Source organism: Lampetra planeri, unplaced genomic scaffold (genome assembly GCF_965212315.1).
Source record: "Lampetra planeri unplaced genomic scaffold, kcLamPlan1.2.h2 scaffold_1575, whole genome shotgun sequence".
Lineage (NCBI taxonomy): Eukaryota > Metazoa > Chordata > Hyperoartia > Petromyzontiformes > Petromyzontidae > Lampetra > Lampetra planeri.
The window spans coordinates 1-27,898 of record NW_027614303.1 but is presented as its reverse complement, the minus strand read 5'-3'; the positions used below and the strand labels follow the sequence as shown (position 1 = coordinate 27,898).

The window sequence follows — 27,898 nt, the reverse complement described above, 5'->3', positions numbered from 1 at the left end:
TATCACCACGACCACCACTGTCACCACAACCACCACTATCACCACCACCACTATCACCACTACCACCACTGTCACCACCACTATCAACCACCACTATCACCACCACCACGACCACCACTATCACTACTGTCACCACCACTATCAACCACCACTAGCACCACTATCACCACCACCACCACGACCACCACTATCACCACCACTATCAACCACCGCCACCACCGGCCTAGCGCGTGATTCTCGACCATTGCGATGTTTTTTTAATCCGAAATAAAAAAAAGTCTGAATCTTTCGATGGAACCAAAACACCTCCTCCTGCTGTCCAGACTCGGAGCTTGTCCTGGTGATGTGAGCCACCAGCCGTGTCGAGAGAGATGTTGACTACCTCGCCTGGTGTGCAGGAGGGTCGTGGGTTCGATGTTGACTACCTCGCCTGGTGTACAGGAGGTCGTGAGTTCGATGTTGAGATGTTGACTACCTCGCCTGGTGTACAGGAGGTCGTGGGTTCGATGTTGAGATGTTGACTACCTCGCCTGGTGTACAGGAGGTCGTGGGTTCGATGTTGAGATGTTGACTACCTCGCCTGGTGTACAGGAGGTCGTGGGTTCGATGCTGAGATGTTGACTACCTCGCCTGGTGTACAGGAGGTCGTGGGTTCGATGTTGAGATGTTGACTACCTCGCCTGGTGTACAGGAGGTCGTGGGTTCGATGTTGAGATGTTGACTACCTCGCCCTGGTGTACAGGAGGTCGTGGGTTCGATGCTGAGATGTTGACTACCTCGCCTGGTGTGCAGGAGGTCGTGGGTTCGATGCTGAGATGTTGACTACCTCGCCTGGTGTGCAGGAGGTCGTGGGTTCAATGTTGAGATGTTGACTACAGGAGGCCTGGTCTACAGGACCCCCTCCCCTACCCCCTTACTGTGACCCCTACCCACTCCCCTCTACCCCTCAACATCCGAAACCCCCACAGCGTTGAGTCACATCACCCGACCGAGTCCTCTCTTTTATTCTTTATTATTTGTGAATCGTGACCATTAACAACTCAACATCATTAACAACTCAACATCATCATTAACAACTCAACATCATCATTAACATCTTAATAGCATCATTAACAATTCATTATCATTACAATGCTTGTCTTTAATTCAAAGTGTACCTCTCACAATTAGGGTCAATTAATGAAATACAATCATCGATAGATAAAAGTTCGATCCGCAAAGTATCGAGAAGGCGTCCTGAAATGTCGCGTGGGGACAGGGAGCAGTGCGCCCTGTCTGCTGGTCGTGGGTAACACCTCACACACTACTCACATTCACACTCACTCACCACTCACATTCACACTCACTCACCACTCACATACACACTCACCACTCACATACACACTCACTCACCACTCACATTCACACTCACCCACTCCACTCACTCACCAACTCACACAGCTACACACTCACACACTCACCCACTCCACTCACCCACACACCCACTCACAGTCACACACCACTCACCACTCACATACACTCACCCACCCACTCCACTCACTCACCAACTCACACAGTTACACACTCATGCACTCACCCACTCCACTCACCCACACACCCACTCACACAGTCACACACCACTCACACAGTCACACACTCACCACTCACACCACTCACCAACTTACCCGCTCACAGTCACACACTCACCTACTCACACACTCAGCAACTCACTCACACACTCACCTACACACACACGAACTCACACTCACCACTCACACACCCACACTCAGTCACACACTCACCCACTCAGTCACACACTCACCTACTCACCCACACCTACTCATCCACCCCTACCTCACCACTCACACTCCGACTCACTCACTCACCCACCAACCCACCTACTCACCCACTGAACTACTCACCCACCCACTGACCTCCCCCACCAACCCACTCACTTCACCAACCTACTCACCCATCCGCGAATCTACTCACCCACCTCACCAACCCATCCACCCACCATTGGGTGCGATTCGCACCCCACAGATTCCCACTCAACGGCCACCAAATCCACCAGTGACAGCGATTATCTGAACCAGTACCTGGGTCTCCCCTAGGTCGACTCATCCTCAAATGAGTACCTGGTGCAGTATGTAGTGAACATCGCTAGCACTGGAGAGACAAAGGCGGCCGGGCGTGGTGCTGGCCACCCACCCCCTCTGTGTGTGCCACAGTGCCGGTAGCCTCCATAGGCGCTGCTGCTGCTAACAGCACTTGCCCCTACAGCCTGTTAAGAGGCTACATGGGGGAGCTTTGTATTTTAATGAGTTGTTGGGTGGGTGGGTAAGCGGGTGGGTGTGAGTCCTTGGTATTGGTGAGTGGATGGTGGAGTGCTGGTGAGTGATTGTGAGTGTTGGTGAGTGATGGTGAGTGCTGGTGAGCAGAGGTGGGACAAAGTCATTGTTATGCAAGTCCAAGTCGAGTCGCAAGTCATCAAATTCATGACTCGAGTCTGACTCGAGTCCAAGTCACATGACTCGAGTCCACATCTCATAGGTGGGACAAAGTCATTGTTATGCAAGTCCAAGTCGAGTCGCAAGTCATCAAATTCATGACTCGAGTCTGACTCGAGTCCAAGTCACATGACTCGAGTCCACACCTCTGCTGGTGAGTGATGGTGAGTGCTGGTGAGTGATGGTGAGTGTTGGTGAGTTATGGTGAGTGGTGGTGTGAGTTCGGTATTGGGGGAGGGCCAATTTCGATTGGCCACCCCCACTACCACTCCCCAAACATGTTGGTGAGAGAGATGTGTGTATCTCTATGTGTGTGTGTGTGTCTCTGTGTGTGTGTGTGTCTGTCTGTGTGTCTCTGTGTGTGTGTGTGTCTGTCTGTGTGTGTCTCTGTGTGTGTGTCTCTGTGTGTGGCAAGCCACCACAGCCGCCAAAGGGGGCTCTGGACGGATGCGAGGGGTTGGTAACCCCTCCACCTTCAATCAAAGTACCACTAAACACGAAATAAAAACCTAAGCTCGTGCCGGAGGCCCCGGGGGGGGACAGGCGTCTATGACGTCTCCTGGCCAAACCCCATTTGGCGGAGCCAGGAGATTGAATCTTCACCCCTCGGGGCTCCTCCAGAAACAACGAAAAGCCACTTCGTGTGGCCACGTGGAATGTTACGAACGCTCACTGCGGAGGAGAGGCTGCCACTCCTCTGTCGGGAGCTGGACCGGTACCGCCTGGATCTCTGTGGTATTCAGGAGGTCCGGTGGACCGGCTCTGGCTCCTGTCACCATGAGGGGTGGACAGTCCTCCACTCGGGGCAGGAGACTGCCAAACAACAGGGTGTGGCTCTTCTTCTGAACAAAAGAATGAAGTGGGCGGTGGGAGCGTGGCGGTGAGGTGTGGGGAAGCTGTAAGCCCCAGGATACTTTGGGCGCGCCTTCCCATCAACCGGAGGCGAGGAGTGGTGGTCGTGGTTACTTATGCCCCCACCGAAGACGAACATCCGTGGGTTGCTGAGATAAAATCTGCCTCAGTGGCCCGCGATCACAAATCACTATTTAACTCCATCAAAAAAGTAACCTGCAGCGCCACACCTATTACCATCATTAGAGGAAAAAAACGGTGATCCAATCTCCAACCCCCAGGAACAGGTTCGCAGATTTGCTGAGCATTTCTGTGAGGTCCTGGGGGAGGGGAAATCCCTCAGCCTGGAAAACATCGTGGCGCAAAGTGGGGATAACCCTGCTGAGGCTGCAGTGCCTCAAATATTGGAAGAGGTCACCCCCTGTGAGTGGCTGGCTGAAGTGCCAGCTGTTGAGGAAGTACTGAAGGCGATCCAGAGCCTGAGACCCGGTTAAGGCACCGGGCAGAGATGATCTCCCAAGCAAAATGCTGAGGGAGGGTGGCGTTTGTGCACAGACTGCCCTATATGACATCATAACAAGTCTGGACCACTGGACGGGTTCTGCAAGATTGGAAGGATGCCCTGGTGGTCCCCCTCTTTAAGAAGGGGGACCGCACAGACTGTAACAACTACAGGGGCATCTCACTCCTCAGTGTGCCGCGAAAGGTCCTGGCAAGGATTATTCAACATCGCCTTGCTAGGCACGCTGAGGAGAGGCTTGCGGAGCCCCAATGCGGTTTCAGGAAAGGGCGGTCCTGCACAGACGCCATATTTTCTGTCCGTCTGCTACAGCAGAGGTGTAGGGAATTCCAACAAGACCTACATCTCTGCTTTATTGACCTGGTCAAGGCCTATGATAGCATCAGTAGACCTGGGCTCTGGGTTGTTCTTCGTGTTTTTGGAGTCTCTGACTCTCTGCTCACGATCATTAAGGACCTTCATGATGGTGAGCGCCGTTTGCTAAAGCACAGCAAGTTGACACAGTAGGGGGCACAATTGGTGATGCATCTACCGGTCATCTCGGTCAGTCGACCCGTGGCACCTGCTGGGTCTGCCCCGTGACCTCTTGCCAGCGGGCGTTCGACACTTCACGTGATAGCCTCAAGGTGCACATGGCCTGGCACAAGCGTCGTGGTGACGTCACCGCCACTTAGTGGTGAATGGCGGTTGTTGTGATGGTGTAAGTTATCGTGTGAGTGGTGGTGAGTGATGGTGAGTGGTGGTGAGTGGTGATGAGTGGTGGTGAGTGGTGGTGAGTGCTGGTGAGTGGTGGTGAGTGTTGGTGAGTGATGGTGAGCGGTGGTGAGTGGTGGTGAGTGGTGGTGAGTGATGGTGAGTGGTGTTGAGTGATGGTGAGTGGTGGTGAGTGGTGGTGAGTGATGGTGAGTGATGGTGAGTGATGGTGAGTGCTGGTGAGTGGTGGTGAGTGATGGTGAGTGATGGTGAGTGGTGGTGAGTGATGGTGAGTGGTGGTGAGTGGTGGTGAGTGATGGTGAGTGATGGTGAGTGGTGGTGAGTGATGGTGAGTGGTGGTGAGTGGTGGTGAGTGATGGTGAGTGGTGGTGAGTGGTGGGTGAGTGCTTTGGAGTCGTTGCTGATCATTTTTTCTCCTTCTTGGACCACTCCTCCCACCCTCCAGGGTAGTGGACGGCACTGCACCCACACAGACACACAGACACACACAGACACACACACAGACACACAGAGACACACACACAGAGACACACAGACACACACACAGACATACCCACACACCCACACAGACACACACACAACCCACACACAGATACACAGACACACACACACCCACAGACACACACCGTGTCTCTCAGTGTGTCTCCGTGTCTCTCTCACCGTGTCTCTCACTGTGTGTCTCACTGTGTCTCTCTCCCTGTGTCTCTCTCCCTGTGTCTCCGTGTCTCTCACTGTGTGTCTCACTGTGTCTCTCTCCCTGTGTCTCCGTGTCTCTCACTGTGTGTCTCACTGTGTCTCTCTCCCTGTGTCTCCGTGTCTCTCACCGTGTCTCTCACCGTGAGTCTCTGTGTCTGGCTGGTTTGTAGCGCAGCGTAGCGCTAACCACTACACTACCGCTCCCCACTGTGTCTCCGTGTCTCTCACCACGTGTCTCACCGTGTCTCTCACTGTGTGTGTGTGTGTCTGTGTGTGTGTGCCTGTTTGTGTATCTCACTGTGTGTGTCTGTGTGTGTGTCTGTGTGTGTGTCTGTGTGTGTGTGTCTGTGTGTGTGTGTCTGTGTGTCTCTCACTGTGTGTGTGTGTGTCTGTTTGTGTATCTCACTGTGTGTGTCTGTGTGTGTGTCTGTGTGTGTGTCTGTGTGTGTGTGTCTGTGTGTCTCTCACTGTGTGTGTGTGTGTCTGTTTGTGTATCTCACTGTGTGTGTCTGTGTGTGTGTCTGTGTGTCTCTCACTGTGTGTGTGTGTGTCTGTTTGTGTATCTCACTGTGTGTGTCTGTGTGTGTGTCTGTGTGTGTGTGTCTGTGTGTCTCTCACTGTGTGTGTGTGTGTCTGTGTGTCTCTCACTGTGTGTGTGTGTGTCTGTGTGTCTGTGTGTCTCTCACCGCGTGTCTCTCACTGTGTGTGTGTCTGTGTGTCCCTCACTGTGTGTCTCACTGTGTGTGTGTGTCTCCAAGGAGAAGGCACGGGCTAGAGAAGAGATGGAGTGATGTGGTACAGGAGGACGTGGAGCTGAGTGGACTTGCCGATGACTGGTACCAGCGGTGTCAAGATCGGCCTCAGTGGAGGAGGCTCGTGAAGGACGCTACTGGGCAGTTGGAGGCAGTCGCCCTCCAACAACAACGGAGGGCGGAGGAGCGACGCTCACAACAACGAGCGGAGCGCCGGGTGGCTAAAGCACAGCCAGTTGGTACAGTAGGGGGCACAGGTGGTGCATCAGCCAGTCATCTCGGTCATCTCGGTCAGTCGACCCGTGGCACCTGCTGGGTCTGCCCCGTGACCTCCTGCCAGCGGGCGTTCGACACTTCACGTGGCCTCAAGGTGCACATGGCCTGGCACAAGCGTCGTGGTGACGTCACCGCCACTTAGTGGCGAATGGCGGTTGTTGTTGTTGTTGTTGTGTGTCTCCGTGTCTCTCACCGCGTGTCTCTCACCGTGTGTCTCTCACCGTGTGTCTCACCGTGAGTACCCTAGCCGTGTGGCCGTGGTGAGAGCGTGCAGACTGCGCACTCCTGCGAGACACGAGAACACGAGGCTGTCTCTCACCACGTGTCTCTCACCACGTGTCTCTCACTGTGTGTGTGTGTGTCTGTGTGTCTCTCACCCTGTGTGTGTCTGTGTGTTTCTCACTGTGTGTCTCTCACTGTGTGTGTGTGTGTGTCTCCGTGTGTCTCTCTGTGTCTCCGTGTGTCTCACCGTGAGTACCCTAGCCGTGTGGCCGTGGTGAGGGCGTGCAGGCTGCGCACTCCCGCTAGACACGAGAACACGAGGCTGTCTCCGCAGCGCGACGGCGGCGCTCGCTGGAAGCGGCGCTCAAACTCAGTCGCCGGCAGGCGCAGACACTCCTCCAGCTGCAGCACTGAGACACGCGGAGACACAGTGAGACACACGGAGACACAGTGAGACACACGGAGACACGGAGACAGTGAGACACGCGGAGACACAGTGAGACACACGGAGACACAGTGAGACACACGGAGACACGGAGACAGTGAGACACGCGGAGACACAGTGAGACACACGGAGACACAGTGAGACACACGGAGACACGGAGACAGTGAGACACGCGGAGACACAGTGAGACACGCGGAGACACGGAGACAGAGTGAGACACACGGAGACAGAGTGAGACACACGGAGACAGAGTGAGACACACGGAGAGACACGGAGACAGAGTGAGACACACGGAGACAGAGTGAGACACACGGAGACAGAGTGAGACACACGGAGAGACACGGAGACAGAGTGAGACACACGGAGACAGAGTGAGACACACGGAGAGACACGGAGACGGTGAGACACACAGAGACACACACAGAGACATAGTGAGACATACGGAGACACACGGAGACACACGAAGACAGAGTGAGACACACGGAGACACACGGAAACAGACACTCCTCCAGCTGCAGCACTGAGACACGCGGAGACACACGGTGAGACAGTGAGACACGCGGAGACACGGAGACAGTGAGACACACGGAGACAGAGTGAGACACACGGAGACAGAGTGAGACACACGGAGAGACACGGAGACAGTGAGACACACGGAGACACACGGAGACAGACACTCCTCCAGCTGCAGCACTGAGACACGCGGAGACACACGGAGAGACAGTGAGACACGCGGAGACACGGAGACAGTGAGACACACGGAGACAGAGTGAGACACACGGAGACAGAGTGAGACACACGGAGAGACACGGAGACAGTGAGACACACGGAGACACACGGAGACACACGGAGACAGACACTCCTCCAGCTGCAGCACTGAGACACGCGGAGACACACGGTGAGACAGTGAGACACAGTGAGACACACGGAGACACAGTGAGAGACAGTGAGACACACAGTGAGACACACGGAGACACAGTGAGACAGAGTGAGACAGAGTGAGAGACACGGAGACACACAGAGACACAGTGAGACACATGGAGACACACGGAGACACACGGAGACACAGTGAGACACACGGAGACACACGGAGACACACGGAGACAGAGTGAGACACATGGAGACACACGGAGACACAGTGTGAGTCTCTGTGTGAGTCTCTGTGAGTCTCTGTGTGAGTCTCTGTGAGTCTCTGTGTGAGTCTCTGTGTGAGTGAGTCTCTGTGAGTCTCTGTGTGAGTCTCTGTGTGAGTGAGTCTCTGTGTGAGTCTCTGTGTGAGTCTCTGTGTGAGTGAGTTTCTGTGTGAATCTCTGTGTGAGTGAGTCTCTGTGAGTCTCTGTGTGAGTCTCTGTGTGAGTGAGTCTCTGTGAGTCTCTGTGTGAGTCTCTGTGTGAGTGAGTCTCTGTGTGAGTCTCTGTGTGAGTCTCTGTGTGAGTGAGTTTCTGTGTGAGTCTCTGTGTGAGTGAGTCTCTGTGTGAGTCTGTGTGAGTGAGTCTCTGTGTGAGTCTCTGTGTGAGTCTCTGTGTGAGTGAGTTTCTGTGTGAGTCTCTGTGTGAGTCTCTGTGTGAGTCTCTGTGTGAGTCTCTGTGTGAGTGAGTCTCTGTGTGAGTGAGTCTCTGTGTGAGTGAGTCTCTGTGTGAGTCTCTGTGTGAGTGAGTCTCTGTGTGAGTGAGTCTCTGTGTGAGTCTCTGTGAGTCTCTGTGTGAGTCTCTGTGTGAGTCTCTGTGTGAGTCTCTGTGTGAGTCTCTGTGTGAGTCTCTGTGTGAGTCTCTGTGTGAGTCTCTGTGTGAGTCTCTGTGTGAGTCTCTGTGTGAGTCTCTGTGTGAGTCTCTGTGTGAGTCTCTGTGTGAGTCTCTGTGTGAGTCTCTGTGTGAGTCTCTGTGTGAGTCTCTGTGTGAGTCTCTGTGAGTGAGTCTCTGTGTGAGTGAGTCTGTGTGAGCGAGTCTGTGTGAGCGAGTCTCTGTGTGAGTCTCTGTGTGAGTCTCTGTGTGAGTCTCTCTCTGTGTGAGTCTCTGTGTGAGTGAGTCTCTGTCTGTGCGAGTCTCTGTCTGTGTGAGTGAGTCTCTGTGTGAGTGAGTCTCTGCGTGAGTGAGTCTCTGCGTGAGTGAGTCTCTGCGTGAGTGAGTCTCTGCGTGAGTGAGTCTCTGCGTGAGTGAGTCTCTGCATGAGTGAGTCTCTGCGTGAGTGAGTCTCTGTGTGAGTGAGTCTCTGTATGAGTGAGTCTCTGTGTGAGTCTCTGTGTGTGTGAGTCTCTGTATGAGTGAGTCTCTGTGTGAGTCTCTGTGTGAGTGAGTCTCTGTATGAGTGAGTCTCTGTGTGAGTCTCTGTGTGTGTGAGTCTCTGTGTGAGTCTCTGTATGAGTGAGTCTCTGTGTGAGTCTCTGTCTCTCTGTGTCACTCCCACTCACGTGGAATGTTGATTGCCCCCGGCAGCCCCCCGTACTCGTGCACCTCCCAGGCCTCCCTCACGTCCACCACGTAGGCTCCCCCCGCGCGAATCAACTCACGCAGCTGCACAAACGTGACGCTCCGCTCCTCCAGCTCGCCGCGGGAGACGCCGCTAGCGCCGCTCCCGCCGCTCCCGCCACTACCAGCAGTACCAGAGACGGCGCGGAGCCCCCAGCAGCCGGGGGGGGAGCAGAGCGGAGGGAGGGGGGGCGCTGTGGGGGGGGGAGGGGAGATGGGGGGAGAGAGGGAGGGGGGAGAGGGGGGGGAGATGATGAGAGTGGGAGGGAAGATGGAGTGGGTGGGGGGAGAGAGGGAGGGGAGAGGGGGGGGATGGGGGGAGAGAGGGAGGGGGGGAGATGGGGGGGGAGATGATGAGGAGAGAGGGGAGATGGAGTGTGTGTGGGGAGATGGAGTGTGTGTGGGGAGATGGGGGGGAGATGATGAGGAGAGAGGGGAGATGGAGTGTGTGTGGGGAGATGGAGTGTGTGTGGGGAGATGGGGGGGAGATGATGAGGAGAGAGGGGAGATGGAGTGTGTGTGGGGAGATGGAGTGTGTGTGGGGAGATGGAGTGTGTGTGGGGAGATGGGGGGGAGATGATGAGGAGAGAGGGGAGATGGAGTGTGTGTGGGGAGATGGAGTGTGTGTGGGGAGATGGAGTGTGTGTGGGGAGATGGAGTGTGTGTGGGGAGATGGAGTGTGTGTGGGGAGATGGGGGGGAGATGGGGAGATGATGAGAGAGGGTGGGGGGGAGGGGAGATGGGGGGAGATGGGGGTGAGAAACGGAGGGGGGGGGGGAGATGATGAGGAGAGAGGAGATGATGAGAGAGGGTGGGGGGGAGATGGATTGGGGAGAAAGGGAGTGGAGGGGGAGATGGGCAGATAGGGGGAGATGGGGAGCGAGATAAGGAGAGAGAGAGGGGGGCGAGATGGAGAGATGGAGAGATGTGCGATCGGAAGGACAAACCGACCAGCACAAGCACAACAACAACAAGCAGCAGAAGTTCAAGATGTGGGCGGGCTTCAAACACAAACAGCGAAGGCGATTGAACGCGTCTGGGGACGCCTCGATAAGTCGTCCCTCCGGGTCTCCCGGGAGAGACGCTGCGGCTTTGCGAAGCCGGCAATGTTCCATTCGTCTTCTTGGTTCTTTCGGTAAAGTCGTCACGTGGAATGGAAATAATAAAATAATAATACAAACCTAAGAATATGAATCCTTGCAGTCACGAAAGCGTCAAATCTAGAATATGTAGTTTAGACTTTAGTTTTTTACGTGGTTTAGTTGCTGCAGCTACATACTGTTAACATTCCTTCCCTTTATTAATGCTACCTGCCTATCCCCTCCCTTTGATGCTGCTAATCCTGCATAATTCATGAGCATAATGACTTTGAAACTCCCCGCCCACCTCCTACGCATTTCACAAGTAGTACTAATCACATATCTGCATTTCCCATAAATATGCTAAATTCCTCTTGATATGCAAATTCTTTTGTCAAGGCGCTCTTCCCCCTCCAACCCAGCAGCTTAAATACACGCTCCAAGCCTGGTGCTGTTTCATTCAGACGCTGTCTTCCCGACAGACCTGTTCTTCACCTGAGGACGGCTGCTTGCGTTGTGGTCGAAACGTCGTGAGAATTATTTTATCAAGTTTTATTTTTATTATTTTATTATTTTCCTTCTACGTGATGACATTACCGAAAGAACCAAGAAGATGAATCCCTGCAGTCACGAAAGCTTCACATCGAAATGTAATGTTCCCTTCGTTAAACAGCGTTAGTCTATCCGTTCCTTTCGTGCATAACAATCAACAAGTCTCGTGCGTAGGAGCGGTTTAACATTTGTTTTCAAGCGCCCCGTTATTGTGTATATCGAGGGAGAGATGGCGAGAGAGGCAGATAAGCAGTTATTGTTGATAATCACACAGAGCCTGGCACTGCTGATGAGACACTGGGCGGGTGGGTGGGTAGGTGGGTGGGTGGGTGGGTTGGTGGGTGGGTGAGTGGGTAGGTTGGTGGGTTGGTGAGTGGATGGGTGAGTGGGTGAGTGGGTGGGTGGGTTGGTGAGTGGATGGGTGAGTGGGTAGGTGGGTGGGTGGGTTGGTGAGTGGGTGGGTGAGTGAGTGGGTGGGTGAGTCGGTGGATGAGTCGGTGGATGAGTGGGTGGGTGAGTGGGTAGGTTGGTGGGTTGGTGAGTGGGTGGGTGAGTGGGTAGGTGGGTGGGTGGGTTGGTGATTGGGTGGGTGAGTGGGTGGGTGAGTGGGTTTCATTGGGTGGTTGGGTAGGTGAGTGGGTGGGTGGGTGAGTGGGTGGGTGAGTAGGTGGGTGAGTGGGGGAGTGGGTGGGTTGGTGAGTGGGTATGTGGGTTAGTGAGTGGGTGGATGAGTGGGTGGGTTGGTGAGTGGGTAGGTAGGTGGGTTGGTGAGTGGGTGGGTTGGTGAGTGGGTGGGTTGGTGAGTGGGTAGGTGGGTGAGTGGGTAGATGAGTGGGCGGGTTGGTGAATGGGTGGGTTGGGGAGTGGATGTGCTGGTGAGTGGGTGGGTGAGTGGGCGGGTGGGTGAGTGGGTGGTTGGAATGTGAATCGGTGGGTGTGTTGGTATGATAATGAGTGGGTGTGTTGGTATGTGAGCGGATAAGTGGGCGAGTGAACCCATGAGTGGGTAGGTGGGTGGCTGAGGAGGTTAGTGGGTGGGTGAGCGAGTAGGTTAGTGGGTGGGTGAGCGAGTAGGTTAGTGGGAGAGTGAGTGAGTTGGTTAGTGGGTGGGTGAGCGAGTAGGTCATTGAGTGAGTGGGTTGGTGGGTGAGTGGGTTGGTGGGTGGGTGAGTGGGTCGGTGAGTGGTGGATGTGTGTGAGAGTAGGTGAGTTTAGTGGGTGGATAGGTGAGTGGGTAGGTAGGTAGAAAGGGTGAGTGGGAAGGTGGGTGAGTGGGAAGGTGAGTGAGTGGGTACGTTTGTGGGTGAGTTGAGTGGGTGGGTGTATGTGCGTGAGTAGGTTAGTGTGTGCCGGTTGGAAACATTTAGGCTGGCCTGCCTACGATCCATCCTGGGTTTAACCAGGCTGGATTGTGTAAGGAGCTCACAAGTCCTTGAAAGATCTGGGCAAAGTCCCATCAGTGAGCTCCTCCGGCAGGCAAGGCTGCGTTGGCTGGGTCATGTAGCCCGCATGCCCAGCCACCGCATGCCTAAACAGCTTTTGTTCGGCCGGATCGTGGGGGCTAAACGGGCGCGGCACGGGCTAGAGAAGAGATGGAGTGATGTGGTACAGGAGGACGTGGAGCTGAGTGGACTTGCCGATGACTGGTACCAGCGGTGTCAAGATCGGCCTCAGTGGAGGAGGCTCGTGAAGGACGCTACTGGGCAGTTGGAGGCAGTCGCCCTCCAACAACAACGGAGGGCGGAGGAGCGACGCTCACAACAACGAGCGGAGCGCCGGGTGGCTAAAGCACAGCAAGTTGGTACAGTAGGGGGCACAGGTGGTGCATCAGCCAGTCATCTCGGTCATCTCGGTCAGTCGACCCGTGGCACCTGGGTCTGCCCCGTGACCTCCTGCCAGCGGGCGTTCGACACTTCACGTGGCCTCAAGGTGCACATGGCCTGGCACAAGCGTCGTGGTGACGTCACCGCCACTTAGTGGCGAATGGCGGTTGTTGTTGTTGTTGTGTGTGGGTGTTTGTGTATGCGAGTATGTGTGTAGGTTAGTGTGTGTGGGTGTGCGGGTGGGTGGATGATTGGGTGGGTGAGTGGGTGGGCGAGTGGGTGGGCGAGCGGGTGGGTGAGTAGGTGGGTGAGTAGGTGGGTGAGTAGGTGGGTGAGTAGGTGGGTAGGTGGGTGAGTGGGTGAGTGGGCGAGCGGGTGGGCGAGGTGAGCGAGTGGGTGAGTAGGTGGTTGGGTGAGTGGGTGAGTAGGTGAGTGAGTGGGTGAGTAGGTGAGTGAGTGGGCGTGTGGATGAACGTCACAGATCGAGTGACATCGTTTGGCCATTGTGAGCCAACTTAGGAAACAGCTGCCACTGGGGGTGCCCCTAGGAAAGACCACAGCAGCAGCAGCAGTGACCATCACTACCCCTACTACCATCACCACCATCACCATCACACAGCAGCAGTGACCATCACTACCAACACTACCCCTATACCCCTACTACTGGCAGCAGACTGACACACCACCACTATCACAATCACCACCACCACCATCACCACCACTACCACCATCCTTACCATCACCACCACCCTCACCACCACCACCACTACCACCACCCTCACTACCATCATCACACTCACCACCATCACCCTCACCACCATCACCCTCACCACCACCATCACCACCACCATCACCACCACCACCACCACCCTCACCATCACCACCACCACTACTACCACCATCACCCTCACCACCACCACCACCCTCACCACCATCACCCTCACCATCACCACCACCACTACCCTCACCACTACCACCACCCTCACTACCATCATCACACTCACCACCATCACCCTCACCACCACCACCCTCACCACCACCACCATCACCCTAACCACCACCCTCACCACCAACCACCAACCTCACCACCATCATCACCACCCTCACCACCACCCTCATCACCATCATCACCCTCATCACCATCATCACCACCATCACCAAACTCACCACCACCCTCACCACTCACCCTTTCTGTGGCTGTCGGTGTTGGTGAGGGAGGTGGTGAGCGAGTTGGTGAGTAGCAGCCGGTGCCCACTCCTCACCCCGGGACTCCACCACCCTCACCACCACCATCATCACCCTCACCAACCACCCTCACCACCATCACCCTCACCACTACCACCACCACTACCCCCCTCACCACCCTCACCAACCACCCTCACCACCATCACCCTCACCACCATCACCCTCACCACCACCCTCACCACCACTACCACCCTCACCACCACTACCACCCTCACCACCCTCATCACCACCACCCTCACCATCACCACCACCCTCACCACCACCAACACCCTCACCCCCCTCACCACCACCACCACCCTCACCACCACCATCCTCACCACCACCACCCTCACCACCACCACCCTCACCACCACCACCCTCACCACCACCACCCTCACCACCACCACCACCCTCACCACCACCACCCTCACCACCACCACCCTCACCACCACCACCCTCACCACCACCACCCTCACCACCACCACCCTCACCACCACTACCACCCTCACCACCACTACCACCCTCACCACCCTCATCACCACCACCCTCACCATCACCACCACCCTCACCACCACCAACACCCTCACCCCCCTCACCACCACCACCACCCTCACCACCACCACCCTCACCACCACCACCCTCACCACCACCACCCTCACCACCACCACCCTCACCACCACCACCCTCACCACTCACCCTTTCTGTGGCTGCTGGAGTTGGTGAGCGAGTTGGTGAGTAGCAGCCGGTGCCCACTCCTCACCCCGGGACTCGGGGCGGCAGCAGCAGCAGCAGCAGCGCGGATGAGGAGACGCGGAGACATTCGGCACAGCATGGCGACTGTGGTGGTGGTGTAGTGCTGGTGATGTGGTTATGGTGGTGTTGGTGGTGATAGTGGTGGTGATGTGGTGGTGGTGATTAGGGTGTGGTGATGATAGTGGTGTGGTGATGGTGATGTGGTGACCAGGGTGGTGATGGTGCTGTAGCGTCAAGCTAAACAACAACAACACAAACAACAACAAACAACACAACATCAACAAAAACAACATCAACAACCAGCGCTATAACCATCAATCGCCAAGTTAAAACCACCGCGTCTGAGGTAAACATTAAAAAGGAAACAAAAAAAACGAACCCGGAGTTGAACTTGCTCCCTTCAACAAAGTCGCCGGCTCGAGAAGCTGTCGGCGATAATTAGTGAAAGTTTGTTTTGCTATTTACAAATTTTAATTTTTTTTAAAAATAAAAAATAATTAAAAAGTCGCCTTCGATGAGTTTCGAGTCAGCGACCTTGGCACGTCGACTGCACGTTCGCGTTTTATTGGGCCCGTGTATTACCGTTCCGGTAGACGTCTTCCTCTTCCGGTAGACGTCTTCTGGAAGAGGAAGACACTGGCCTCTGATTGCGGTAGCCGTCTTCCGGAAGGGGAAGATGTGTTTTTGCTGTTCCGGTAGACGTCTTCCGGAAGAGGAAGATGCGATTTAAAGATTACGGTAGACGTCTTCCTATTCCGGTAGATGTCTTCCGGAAGAGGAAGATGCGATTTGAAGATTACGGTAGACGTCTTCCGATTCCGGTAAATATCTTCCGGAAGAGGAAGACACTGGCTTCTGATTTCGGTAGACGGCTTCCGGAAGATGAAGATGCGATTTAATTAATACGGTAGACGTCTTCTGATTCCGGTAGACTTCTTCTAATTCCGGTAGACGTCTTCCGGAAGTTGAAGATGCGATTTAATTAATGCGGTAGACGTCTTCTGATTCCGGTAGATGTCTTCTGATTCCGGTAGATGTCTTCCGGAAGTTGAAGATGCGATTTAATTAATACGGTAGACGTCTTCTGATTCCGGTAGACTTCTTCTAATTCCGGTAGACGTCTTCCGGAAGTTGAAGATGCGATTTAATTAATACGGTAGACGTCTTCTGATTCCGGTAGACTTCTTCTAATTCCGGTAGAGGTCTTCCGGAAGTTGAAGATGCGATTTAATTAATGCGGTAGACGTCTTCTGATTCCGGTAGATGTCTTCTGATTCCGGTAGATGTCTTCCGAAAGTTGAAGATGCGATTTAATTAATGCGGTAGACGTCTTCTGATTCCCGTAGACGTCTTCTTATTCCGGTAGACGTCTTCTGATTCCGGTAGACGTCTTCTGATTCCGGTAGAGCTACGTGCGGCCTCTAAGCTCGCGTGAGGGGTGAGGGCCGATCGCGATACGAGCGAGCAGGAATAAAACGTCGCGAACGGGTCGCGAACGAATCGCGACAAACAGCAAACTACCGCGGGGCGGTCGCGACAAACGACGACAGGCGACGAGACGCGGTGAGTTGGTGGGTGAGAGACCGAGGCGGGCCCCGCCTTGCCTGGTTTTCCTGCCGGGTTTTGGGTGCGCGGAGCCGGCGAGATAAGTAGGCCGAGGGGGGTTGGGGGTGTCGTGAAAGTGTTCGTGACGACCCTAGGTCGGCTCGGCCTCAAGTAAACATCGCCACTTGGGGAGAGACAAAGGCGGCCGGGCGTGGGTTGTGGGTGAATGAGTGAGTAGGTGAGTGAGTTGGTGGGTGAGTTGGGTGGGTGAGTTGGTGGGTGGGTGAGTGAGTGGGTGGGTGAGTTGGTGGGCGGGTGAGTGAGTGGGTTGGTGGGTGGGTGTGTGGGTTGGTGAGTGTGTGGGTTGTGTGGGTTGGTGAGTGGGTGAGTGGGTTGGTGAGTGGGTGAGTGGGTGAGTTGTGTGGTTTGGTGGGTGAGTTTGTGAGTTCGGTGGGTTGGTGGGTGGGTGAGTGAGTGGGTTGGTGGGTGGGTGGGTGAGTGGGTTGGTGGGTGGGTGAGTGGGTTGGTGGGTGGGTGAGTGGGTTGGTGAGTGAGTGGGTGGGTGAGTGAGTGGGTGGGTGAGTGAGTGGGTTGGTGGGTGGGTGTGTGGGTTGGTGAGTGTGTGGGTTGTGTGGGTTGGTGAGTGGGTGAGTGGGTTGGTGAGTGGGTGAGTGGGTGAGTTGTGTGGTTTGGTGGGTGAGTTTGTGAGTTCGGTGGGTTGGTGGGTGGTTGAGTGAGTGGGTTGGTGGGTGGGTGGGTGAGTGAGTGGGTTGGTGGGTGGGTGAGTGGGTTGGTGAGTGAGTGGGTGGGTGAGTGAGTGGGTTGGTGGGTGGGTGAGTGAGTGGGTTGGTGGGTTGGTGAGTGGGTGAGTTGTGTGGTTTGGTGGGTGAGTTTGTGAGTGGGTGGGTGGGTGAGTGAGTGGGTTGGTGGGTGGGTGAGTGAGTGGGTTGGTGGGTGGGTTGGTGGGTGGGTGGGTGAGTGGGTGGGTGGGTTGGTGGGTGGGTGAGTGAGTGGGTTGGTGGGTGGGTGAGTGGGTTGGTGGGTGGGTGAGTGGGTTGGTGAGTGGGTTGGTGGGTGGGTGAGTGGGTTGGTGGGTGGGTGAGTGAGTGGGTTGGTGGGTGTGTGGGTTGGTGAGTGGGTGAGTGGGTGAGTTGTGTGGTTTGGTGGGTGAGTTTGTGAGTGGGTGGGTTGGTGGGTGGGTGAGTGAGTAGGTTGGTGGGTGAGTGTGTGGGCTGGTAGGTGAGTGCGTGGTTTGGTGGGTGAGTGTGTGGGCTGGTGAGTGAGTGACTGGGTGAATTAGTAGTGGGTGAGTGAGTGACTGGGTGAGTTGGGTGGGTGGGTTGGTGGGTGAGTCGGTGAGTGAGTGGGTGAGTTAGTAGTGGGTGAGTGACTGGGTGAGTTGGGTGGGTGGATTGGTGGGTGAGTTGTGTGGGTTGGTGAGTGGGTGGGTTGGTGAGTGGGTGAGTGGGTGAGTTATGTGGGAGAGTTGGTAGGTGAGTGAGTGAGTTGAGTGGGTGTGTGGGTTAGTAGGTGAGTGAGTGGGTGGGTGTGTGGGTTAGTAGGTGAGTGAGTGGGTGAGTGAGTGAGTGGGTGTGTGGGTTAGTAGGTGAGTCAGTGTGTGAGTGGCACTGGGGAGAGACAAAGACGGTCGGGCGTGGTGGTGCTGGCCACCCACCCCCTCTGTGTGTGCCGGTAGCCTCCATAGGCGCTCGCTAACAGCACTTGCCCCTACAGCCCGTTAAGGCTACACGGGGGGCCTTTGTTTTGTGAGTGACCAGCGGTGTCAAGATCGGCCTCTGTGTGGAGGAGGAGGCTCGTGAAGGACGCTGCCGTCACTGGGCAGTGCCAGGCTAGGTGCACCTTGAGGCTACTGGGCAGTGCCAGGCTAGGTGCACCTTGAGGCTACTGGGCAGTGCCAGGCTAGGTGCACCTTGAGGCTACTGGGCAGTGCCAGGCTAGGTGCACCTTGAGGCTACTGGGCAGTGCCAGGCGAGGTGCACCTTGAGGCTACTGGGCAGTGCCAGGCTAGGTGCACCTTGAGGCTGCTGGGCAGGCCGAGTGGTTTAAAATGTTTCCTGAATTTGTGTTTTTTTTATTTTCACAGAAGTAAGGAGTTGTCGGTGCTCAGAACTTCATCATGGTAACTCAACAAGGACACAGTCACACACACAGAGACACACAGAGACACACAGAGACACACACAGAGACACACACAGAGACACACACAGAGACACACACACAGAGACACACACAGACACACACACACAGACACACACAGACACACACACAGACACACAGACACAGACACACAGAGACACACACACAGACACACACACAGACACACACACAGACACACACACAGACACACACACAGACACACACACAGACACACACACAGACACACACACAGAGACACACACAGAGACACACACAGAGACACACACAGAGACACACACAGAGACACACAGAGACACACACAGAGACACACACAGAGACACACACAGAGACACACACAGAGACACACACAGAGACACACACAGAGACACACACAGAGACACACAGAGACACACACACAGACACACACACAGACACACAGACACACACACAGAGACACACACACAGACACACACACAGACACACACACAGAGACACACACAGACACACACACACAGACACACACACAGACACACACACAGACACACACACAGACACACACACAGATACACACACAGACACACACACAGACACACAGACACACAGAGACACACACACAGACACACACACAGACACACACACAGACACACACACAGAAACACACACAGAGACACACACACAGACACACACACAGACACACACACAGAGACACACACACAGACACACACAGAGACACACACACAGAGACACACACACAGACACACACACAGACACACACAGACACACACACAGACACACACACAGAGACACACACAGACAAACACACAGACACACACACAGACACACACACAGAGACACACACAGACACACACACAGACACACACACAGAGACACACACACACAGACACACACACAGACACACACACAGACACACACACAGACACACACACAGACACACACACAGAGACACACACAGACACACACACACATACAGACACGTGTCCGTGTGTGTGTCTATGTGTAATACTACTCTTGGAGACGGCTTGTGGAATCGGTCCTTTTATTCACTTTCCTCAGTTCACAAACACTCCCCGTTGCTGGCAGGCAACGGGGAGTGGGGCAGACAGATTGCAAGAGACGCACAGCCACGTGGCACTCGCAGCCCCGCTCGCGCGTGGCCCCTCTCTCTCTCTTCGTTCCTCGTCTGACCACGTGTCCCTCGCCTCTTCCTTTATTAAATCCTTTATATTAAGTTCGCTTGCTTGAATCTTAATTTTAGAACTTTCGTGACTGCAGGAATTATTATTTGGTTCTTTCGGTTAAGTCACGTCTAAAGATAAAATAATAAATTAAATTAAATAATAGAATACGACGTTTCGATTGCAACACAAGCAATCATCATCATCAGGTATAATGAAATAGCGACATAAAATCTAACCAGAAAACTATAGACAGACATATTAGCAGACAGATATCACCAAGTTACATACATAGCGAGAGCAACACAGGTGACAGAGAGGGGTGATCGTCTCTGTGTGGTGGCCTTAAATAACTTAGCCTGGTTGATTACGTATTTCAAAGATTGCTATGCGTTAATTGTGTGTTGACCGACGCTCTGTGTTGTATTACATTTCGATATTTTACTGGGTTATTTAATTTTAGTGTGTCTTTCTCCTGATTTTCAGGCTTGCTTGCCGTGTAATCGTTCTTGCAGCACCAATTGATATGCTAATTTTTTCTCTAACCCCCCTCCCTCTCTCTGCCCCCCTCTGTCTATTTAAAGCCACCACACAGTTCGCTTGCTTGCTTGCTTAGGACCGTGCAAATCTTTCGGTCGTTTTTTAACCCACTTCCCGTGATCCAATCGAGCTGACATTTTGCTACACAGACTCGTCGTGCGTGACAATTAATGTTCGTGCAAAAACTTTTTTCCCAAAATTTTACACTTTTTAGGACAAAAATATTATATTTAATCACCAATTGCTTAATGGTGCAACGCAATCATCTGACCCATAGGTGGCAGCCATCTCAAGCCAGAGGACGAGAGGACTCTAGCCGCCACGCATATAAAGGATTCATAGTGAACAAAAACTTTGTTTTGACGGGTTATACTTGTTTAACGCCTGGGTCACGTGGTATGCTCCAGCCAATCTTCAATAGCCTGCGCCGAATGTTCCAGATTTCCCATCAACTCCCGGGACCACGCCCCCGACCTGTCTTCCCATTGGCTGAGGCCAAGAGCAGCAGAACCAATCACTGAGCTGGCATCCCGTGATCACTCCGGGGCCTTGCTCCCAGGCTCTCCCCCCATTGGCTGTACAGCAGAACCGGCAGAGCCAATCACCACGTGAGCCGAACATAGGCTCTCATTACATATGTAACGTGTGTGTCTGTGTGTGTGTGTCTGTGTGTCTGTGTGTGTGTCTGTGTGTGTGTGTCTGTGTGTGTGTGTGTCTGTGTGTGTGTCTGTGTGTGTCTGTGTGTGTGTCTGTGTGTGCGTGTGTGTCTGTGTGAGTGTGTGTCTGCGTGTGTGTGTCTGTGTGTGTGTGTGTTTGTGTGTGTCTGTGTGTGTGTGTCTGTGTGTGTGTGTGTGTCTGTGTGTGTGTGTCTGTGTGTGTGTCTGTGTGTGTCTATGTAACGTGTCTGTGTGTCTGTGTGTGCAGGGTGAACGCAAGGGAGTCAACAAGTACTACCCTCCAGACTTCGACCCAGCCAAGGTGTCTACCAGCTGGCAGCATCATCAGCATCATCAGCATCATCATCAGCAGCAGCTGTAGTAGTAGTAGCAACAACAGCATCGTCAGCAGCAGCATCAGCAGCAGCTGTAGTAGTAGTAGCAACAGCATCATCAGCAGCAGCATCAGCAGCAGCTGTAGTAGTAGTAGCAGCAACAGCATCGTCAGCAGATCAGCATCATCATCATCATCAGCTGCAGTAGCATCAGCATCATCATCAGCTGCAGTAGCATCAGCAGTAGCATCATCATCAGCTGCAGTAGCATCAGCAGTGGCATCAGCATCATCAGCATCATCATCAGCTGCAGTAGCATCAGCAGTGGCATCAGCAGTGGTATCAGCATCATCAACATCATCATCAGCTGTAGTAGCATCAGCAGTGGTATCAGCATCATCATCAGCTGTAGTAGCATCAGCAGTAGCATCAGCAGTGGCATCAGCATCATCATCAGCTGCAGTAGCATCAGCAGTGGTATCAGCATCATCAACATCATCGTCAGCTGTAGTAGCATCAGCAGTAGCATTAGCAGTGGTATCATCATCAGCAGCAGTAGCATCAGCAGTGGTATCATCATCATCAGCTGTAGCAGCATCAGCAGTGATATCATCATCATCAGCTGCAGTAGCAACAGCAGTAGCATCAGCATCATCATCAGCTGCAGCAGCATTAGCAGTGGCATCAGCATCAGCAGTGATATCAGCATCATCATCATCAGCTGCAGTAGCATCAGCAGTAGCATCAGCAGTGATATCATCATCAGCTGCAGTAGCATCAGCAGTAGCATCAGCAGTGATATCAGCATCATCATCATCAGCTGCAGTAGCATCATCATCATCATCAGCTGCAGTAGCATCAGCAGTAGCATCAGCATCATCATCATCATCAGCTGCAGTAGCATCAGCAGTAGCATCAGCATCATTAACATCATCAGCTGCAGTAGCATCAGCAGTAGCATCAGCATCATTAACATCATCAGCTGCAGTAGCATCAGCAGTAGCATCAGCATCATTAACATCATCAGCTGCAGTAGCATCAGCAGTGATATCAGCATCATCATCATCAGCTGCAGTAGCATCAGCAGTAGCATCATCATCATCAGCTGCAGTAGCATCAGCAGTAGCATCAGCATCATCATCAGCTGCAGTAGCATCAGCATCATCATCATCATCACAATGACCACCACCACCACCCTCCCTGTCTCTGCCCCCAGCACGGCTCTCTCAATGGCTACCACAAGACTCACGCGCTTCGGGAGAGGGCACGCAAGCTGTCTCAGGGCATCCTCATCATCAGGTGCTCACCACTCACTCACCACTCACTCACCACTCGCTCACCACTCACTCACCACTCACTCACCACTCACTCACTCACTCACCACTCACTCACTCACTCACCACTCGCTCGCTCACTTGCTCACCACTCACTCACGACCACAAGACTCAGGCGCTGCGGGAGAGGGCACGCAAGCTGTCTCAGGGCATCCTCATCATCAGGTGCTCACCACTCGCTCACCACTCGCTCACCACTTGCTCACCACTCGCTCGCTCACTCACTCGCTCACTCGCTCACTCACTCGCTCACTCGCTTACTCACCATTCACTCAACGCTCGCTCACTCGCTCACTCGCTCACCCATCCACTCACCCACCCACCCACTCACCCACCCACTCACCCACCCACTCACTCACCCACTCGCTCACCCACTCGCTCGCTCACTCACTCACCCACTCACTCACCCACCCACTCACTCACCCACTCACTCACCCACTCACCCACCCTCCACTCACCCACTCACTCACCCACTCGCTCGCTCACTCACTCACCACTCACTCACCCACTCACCCACCCACTCACTCACTCACTCACCCACCCACTCACTCACTCACTCACTCACCATCACTCACTCACCCACTCACTCACTCACCCACTCACTCCTCACCCACCCACTCACTCACTCACTCACTCACCCACTCACTCACTCACCCACTCACTCACCCACTCAATCACTCACCCACTCACTCACTCACTCACACCACTCACTCACTCCCACTCACCCACTCACCCACTCACCCACTCACTCACCCACTCGCTCACCCACTCGCTCGCTCACTCACTCACCCACTCACTCACCCACCCACTCACTCACCCACTCACTCACCCACTCACCCACCCACTCACTCACCCACTCACTCACCCACTCGCTCGCTCACTCACTCACCACTCACTCACCCACTCACCCACCCACTCACTCACTCACTCACTCACCCACCCACCCACTCACTCACTCCTCACTCACTCACTCACTCACTCACCCACTCACTCACTCACCCACTCACTCATCACCCACTCACACACTCACCCACCCACTCACTCACTCACTCACCACCACCTCACTCACTCACTCACCCACTCACTCACTCACCCACTCACTCACTCACCCACTCACTCACCACCCACTCAACACTCACTCACTCACTCACCACTCCTCACTCACCCACTCACCTCACTCCTCACCCACTCCCACTCACTCACCCACTCACTCACTCACTCACCCACTCACCCACTCACCCACTCACTCACCCACTCACCCACTCACCCACTCACTCACTCACTCACCCCACTCACTCACTCACCCACTCACCCACTCACTCACTCACTCACTCACCCACTCACCCCACTCACTCACTCACTCACCCACTCACCCACTCACTCACCCACTCACCCACTCACCCACTCACTCACTCACTCACCCACCACTCACTCACCCACTCACCCACTCACTCACTCACTCACCCACTCACCCACTCACTCACTCACTCACCCACTCCCCACTCACCCACTCACTCACCCACTCACCCACCCACTCACTCACCCACTCACTCACCCACTCACTCACCCACTCACTCACCCACTCACTCACTCACCCACTCACTCACTCACTCACCCACTCACCCACTCACCCACTCACTCACCCACTCGCTCACCCACTCGCTCGCTCACTCACTCACCCACTCACTCACCCACCCACTCACTCACCCACTCACTCACCCACTCACCCACCCACTCACTCACCCACTCACTCACCCCACTCGCTCGCTCACTCACTCACCACTCACTCACCCACTCACCCACCCACTCACTCACTCACCCACCCACTCACTCACTCACTCACTCACTCACTCACTCACTCACTCACCCACTCACTCACTCACCCACTCACTCACTCACCCACTCACTCACTCACCCACCCACTCACTCACTCACTCACCACTCACTCACTCACTCACTCACTCACTCACTCACTCACCCACTCACTCACTCACTCACCCACTCACTCACTCACCCACTCACTCACTCACTCACCCACTCAATCACTCACTCACTCACTCACCCACTCACCCACTCACTCACCCACTCAATCACGACTTACTCACCACCACCGCTCACCACGATGGTTCCGTGTGTCGTGCAGGTTTGAGATGCCCTACAACATCTGGTGTGATGGCTGTGGAAACCACATCGGCATGGGTAACCTCCACCAACAACTCCACCACCAACTCCACCACCAACTCCACCACCACCACCAACTCCACCTCCACCACCAACTCCACCACTACCACCAACTCCACCCCTACCACCAACTCCACCACTACCACCAACTCCACCACCACCACCAACTCCACCACTACCACCAACTCCACCACCAACTCCACCACCAACTCCACCACCACCTCCACCACCAACTCCACCACCACCACCACCACCTCCACCACCAACTCCACCACTACACCAACTCCACCACCACCACCAACTCCACCACCACCACCAACTCCACCACCACCACCAACTCCACCACCACCACCAACTCCACCACTACCACCAACTCCACCACGACCACCAACTCCACCACTACCACCAACTCCACCACTACCCGCCAACTCCACCACCACCACCACCAACTCCCACCACTACCACCAACTCCACCACTACCACCAACGTTACCACTACCACCAACTCCACCACGACCACCAACTCCACCACTACCACCAACTCCACCACTACCACCAACTCCACCACTACCACCAACTCCACCACCACCACCAACTCCACCACCACCACCGCCCACCGCCAACTTTACCGCCAACTTTACCGCCAACTTTACCGCCAACTTTACCACCAACTTTACCGCCAACTTTACCGCCAACTATACCACCAACTTTACCACCAACTTTACCACCAACTTTACCGCCAACTTTACCGCCAACTATACCACCAACTATACCACCAACTTTACCACCAACTTTACCACCAACTTTACCACCAACTTTACCACCAACTTTACCACCAACTTTACCACCAACTTTACCATCAACTTTACCGCCAACTATACCACCAACTTTACCACCAACTTTACCACCAACTTTACCACCAACTTTACCGCCAACTTTACCGCCAACTTTACCACCAACTTTACCGCCAACTTTACCATCAACTTTACCGCCAACTATACCACCAACTTTACCATCAACTTTACCGCCAACTTTACCACCAACTTTACCACCAACTTTACCACTACACCATCTAATACCACTACCCCTATACCTAACCCTACAACATCTGTGTCTATGTGTATGTGTGTCTACGTGTGTCTATGTGTGTGTGTCTATGTGTGTGTGTCTGTGTGTGTCTGTGTGTGTGTGTGTGTCTGTGTGTGTCTGTGTCTGTGTGTGTGTGTGTGTCTGTGTGTGTGTGTGCGTGTGTCTGTGTGTGTCTGTGTGTGTCTGTGTCTGTGTGTGTCTGTGTGTGTGTGTGTCTGTGTGTGTGTGTGTGTGTCTGTGTGTGTGTGTGTCTGTGTGTGTGTGTGTCTGTGTGTGTGTGTGTGTCTGTGTGTGTGTGTGTCTGTGTGTGTGTGTCTATGTGTGTGTGTCTGTGTGTATCTATGTGTGTGTGTCTGTGTGTATCTATGTGTGTCTGTGTGTTTATGTGTAGGTATAACTATGTGTCTGTGTGTCTGTGTGTGTGTGTCTGTGTGTGTGTGTGTGCGTGTGTCTGTGTGTGTCTGTGTGTGTGTGTGTGTCTGTGTGTGTCTGGGTGTGTGTGTGTCTGTGTGTGTGTGTGTGTCTGTGTGTGCGTGTGTCTGTGTGTGTGTGTCTGTGTGTGTGTGTCTGTGTGTGTCTGTGTGTGTGTGTCTGTGTGTGTGTCTGTGTGTGTGTAGGTGTACGATACAATGCAGAGAAGAAAAAAGTTGGTAACTACTACACCACTCCTATATACAGGTACACACACACACAGACACACAGTGGTGAGTGGTGAGTGAGTGGTGAGTGCGTGTGAGTGGTGAGTGGTGAGTGTGAATGGTGAGTGTGTGTGAGTGAGTGGTGAGTGCGTGTGAGTGGTGAGTGTGAGTGGTGAGTGTATGTGAGTGAGTGATGAGTGTGTGTGGTGAGTGTGTGTGAGTGAGTGGTGAGTGCGTGTGAGTGGTGAGTGTGAGTGGTGAGTGTGAGTGGTGAGTGTGAGTGGTGAGTGTGAGTGGTGAGTGTATGTGAGTGAGTGGTGAGTGTGTGTGGTGAGTGTGTGTGAGTGAGTGGTGAGGTGCGTGTGGTGAGTGTGTGTGAGTGAGTGGTGAGTGCGTGTGAGTGGTGAGTGTGAGTGGTGAGTGTATGTGAGTGAGTGATGAGTGTGTGTGGTGGTGTGTGTGAGTGAGTGGTGAGTGCGTGTGAGTGGTGAGTGTGAGTGGTGAGTGAGTGGTGAGTGTGAGTGGTGAGTGTGAGTGGTGAGTGTATGTGAGTGAGTGGTGAGTGTGTGTGGTGAGTGTGTGGTGAGTGAGTGGTGAGTGCGTGTGAGTGGTGAGTGTGAGTGGTGAGTGTGTGTGAGTGAGTGGTGAGTGCGTGTGAGTGGTGAGTGTGAGTGGTGAGTGTGGAGTGGTGAGTGTGAGTGGTGAGTGTGAGTGGTGAGTGTATGTGAGTGAGTGGTGAGTGTGTGTGGTGAGTGTGAGTGGTGAGTGTATGGAGTGAGTGGTGAGTGTATGTGAGTGAGTGGTGAGTGTGAGTGGTGAGTGTGAGTGGTGAGTGTGAGTGGTGAGTGTGAGTGGTGAGTGTATGTGAGTGAGTGGTGAGTGTATGTGAGTGTGAGTGAGGTGTGAGTGGTAAGTGTGTAAGTAGTGAGTGGTGAGTGCGTGTGAGTGGTGAGTGTGAGTGGTGAGTGTGTGTGAGTGAGTGGTGAGTGCGTGTGAGTGGTGAGTGTGAGTGGTGAGTGTGAGTGGTGAGTGTGAGTGGTGAGTGTGAGTGGTGAGTGTATGTGAGTGAGTGGTGAGTGTGTGTGGTGAGTGTGAGTGGTGAGTGTATGTGAGTGAGTGGTGAGTGTATGTGAGTGAGTGGTGAGTGTGAGTGGGAGTGTGAGTGGTGAGTGTGAGTGGTGAGTGTGAGTGGTGAGTGTATGTGAGTGAGTGGTGAGTGTATGTGAGTGGGTGAGGTGTGAGTGGTAAGGTGTAGTAGTGAGTGGTGAGTGAGTGGTGAGTGGTGAGTGAGTGGTGGGTGAGTGGGTGAGTGAGTTGGTGAGTGAGTGAGTGAGTGGTGAGTGAGTGGTGAGTGTGAGTGGTGAGT

The 27,898-nt window shown here is 54.1% G+C and overlaps 1 protein-coding gene and 1 long non-coding RNA gene across 2 annotated transcripts; one reads left to right on the top strand and one right to left on the bottom strand.

Moving 5' to 3' along the window:
• Positions 1 to 2,887: 2,887 nt before the first annotated feature.
• LOC144739569 (rhodanese domain-containing protein CG4456-like) lies at positions 2,888 to 15,446 on the bottom strand. The gene is made up of 5 exons (XM_078622503.1): positions 15,242 to 15,446; positions 14,806 to 15,099; positions 9,374 to 9,625; positions 6,769 to 6,931; positions 2,888 to 5,034 (listed from the first exon to the last, which is right to left on the bottom strand). The coding sequence occupies exons 2-5, from the start codon at positions 14,939 to 14,941 to the stop codon at positions 4,980 to 4,982; spliced, it is 606 nt and encodes a 201-aa protein (XP_078478629.1). The 5' UTR covers positions 14,942 to 15,099; positions 15,242 to 15,446; the 3' UTR covers positions 2,888 to 4,979.
• Positions 15,447 to 16,246: 800 nt separating this feature from the next.
• LOC144739568 (uncharacterized) lies at positions 16,247 to 26,595 on the top strand. The gene is made up of 6 exons (XR_013589466.1): positions 16,247 to 16,425; positions 18,512 to 18,547; positions 21,225 to 21,278; positions 22,508 to 22,590; positions 24,769 to 24,824; positions 26,512 to 26,595. It is a non-coding gene; the product is annotated as an uncharacterized LOC144739568 (long non-coding RNA).
• Positions 26,596 to 27,898: the final 1,303 nt, after the last annotated feature.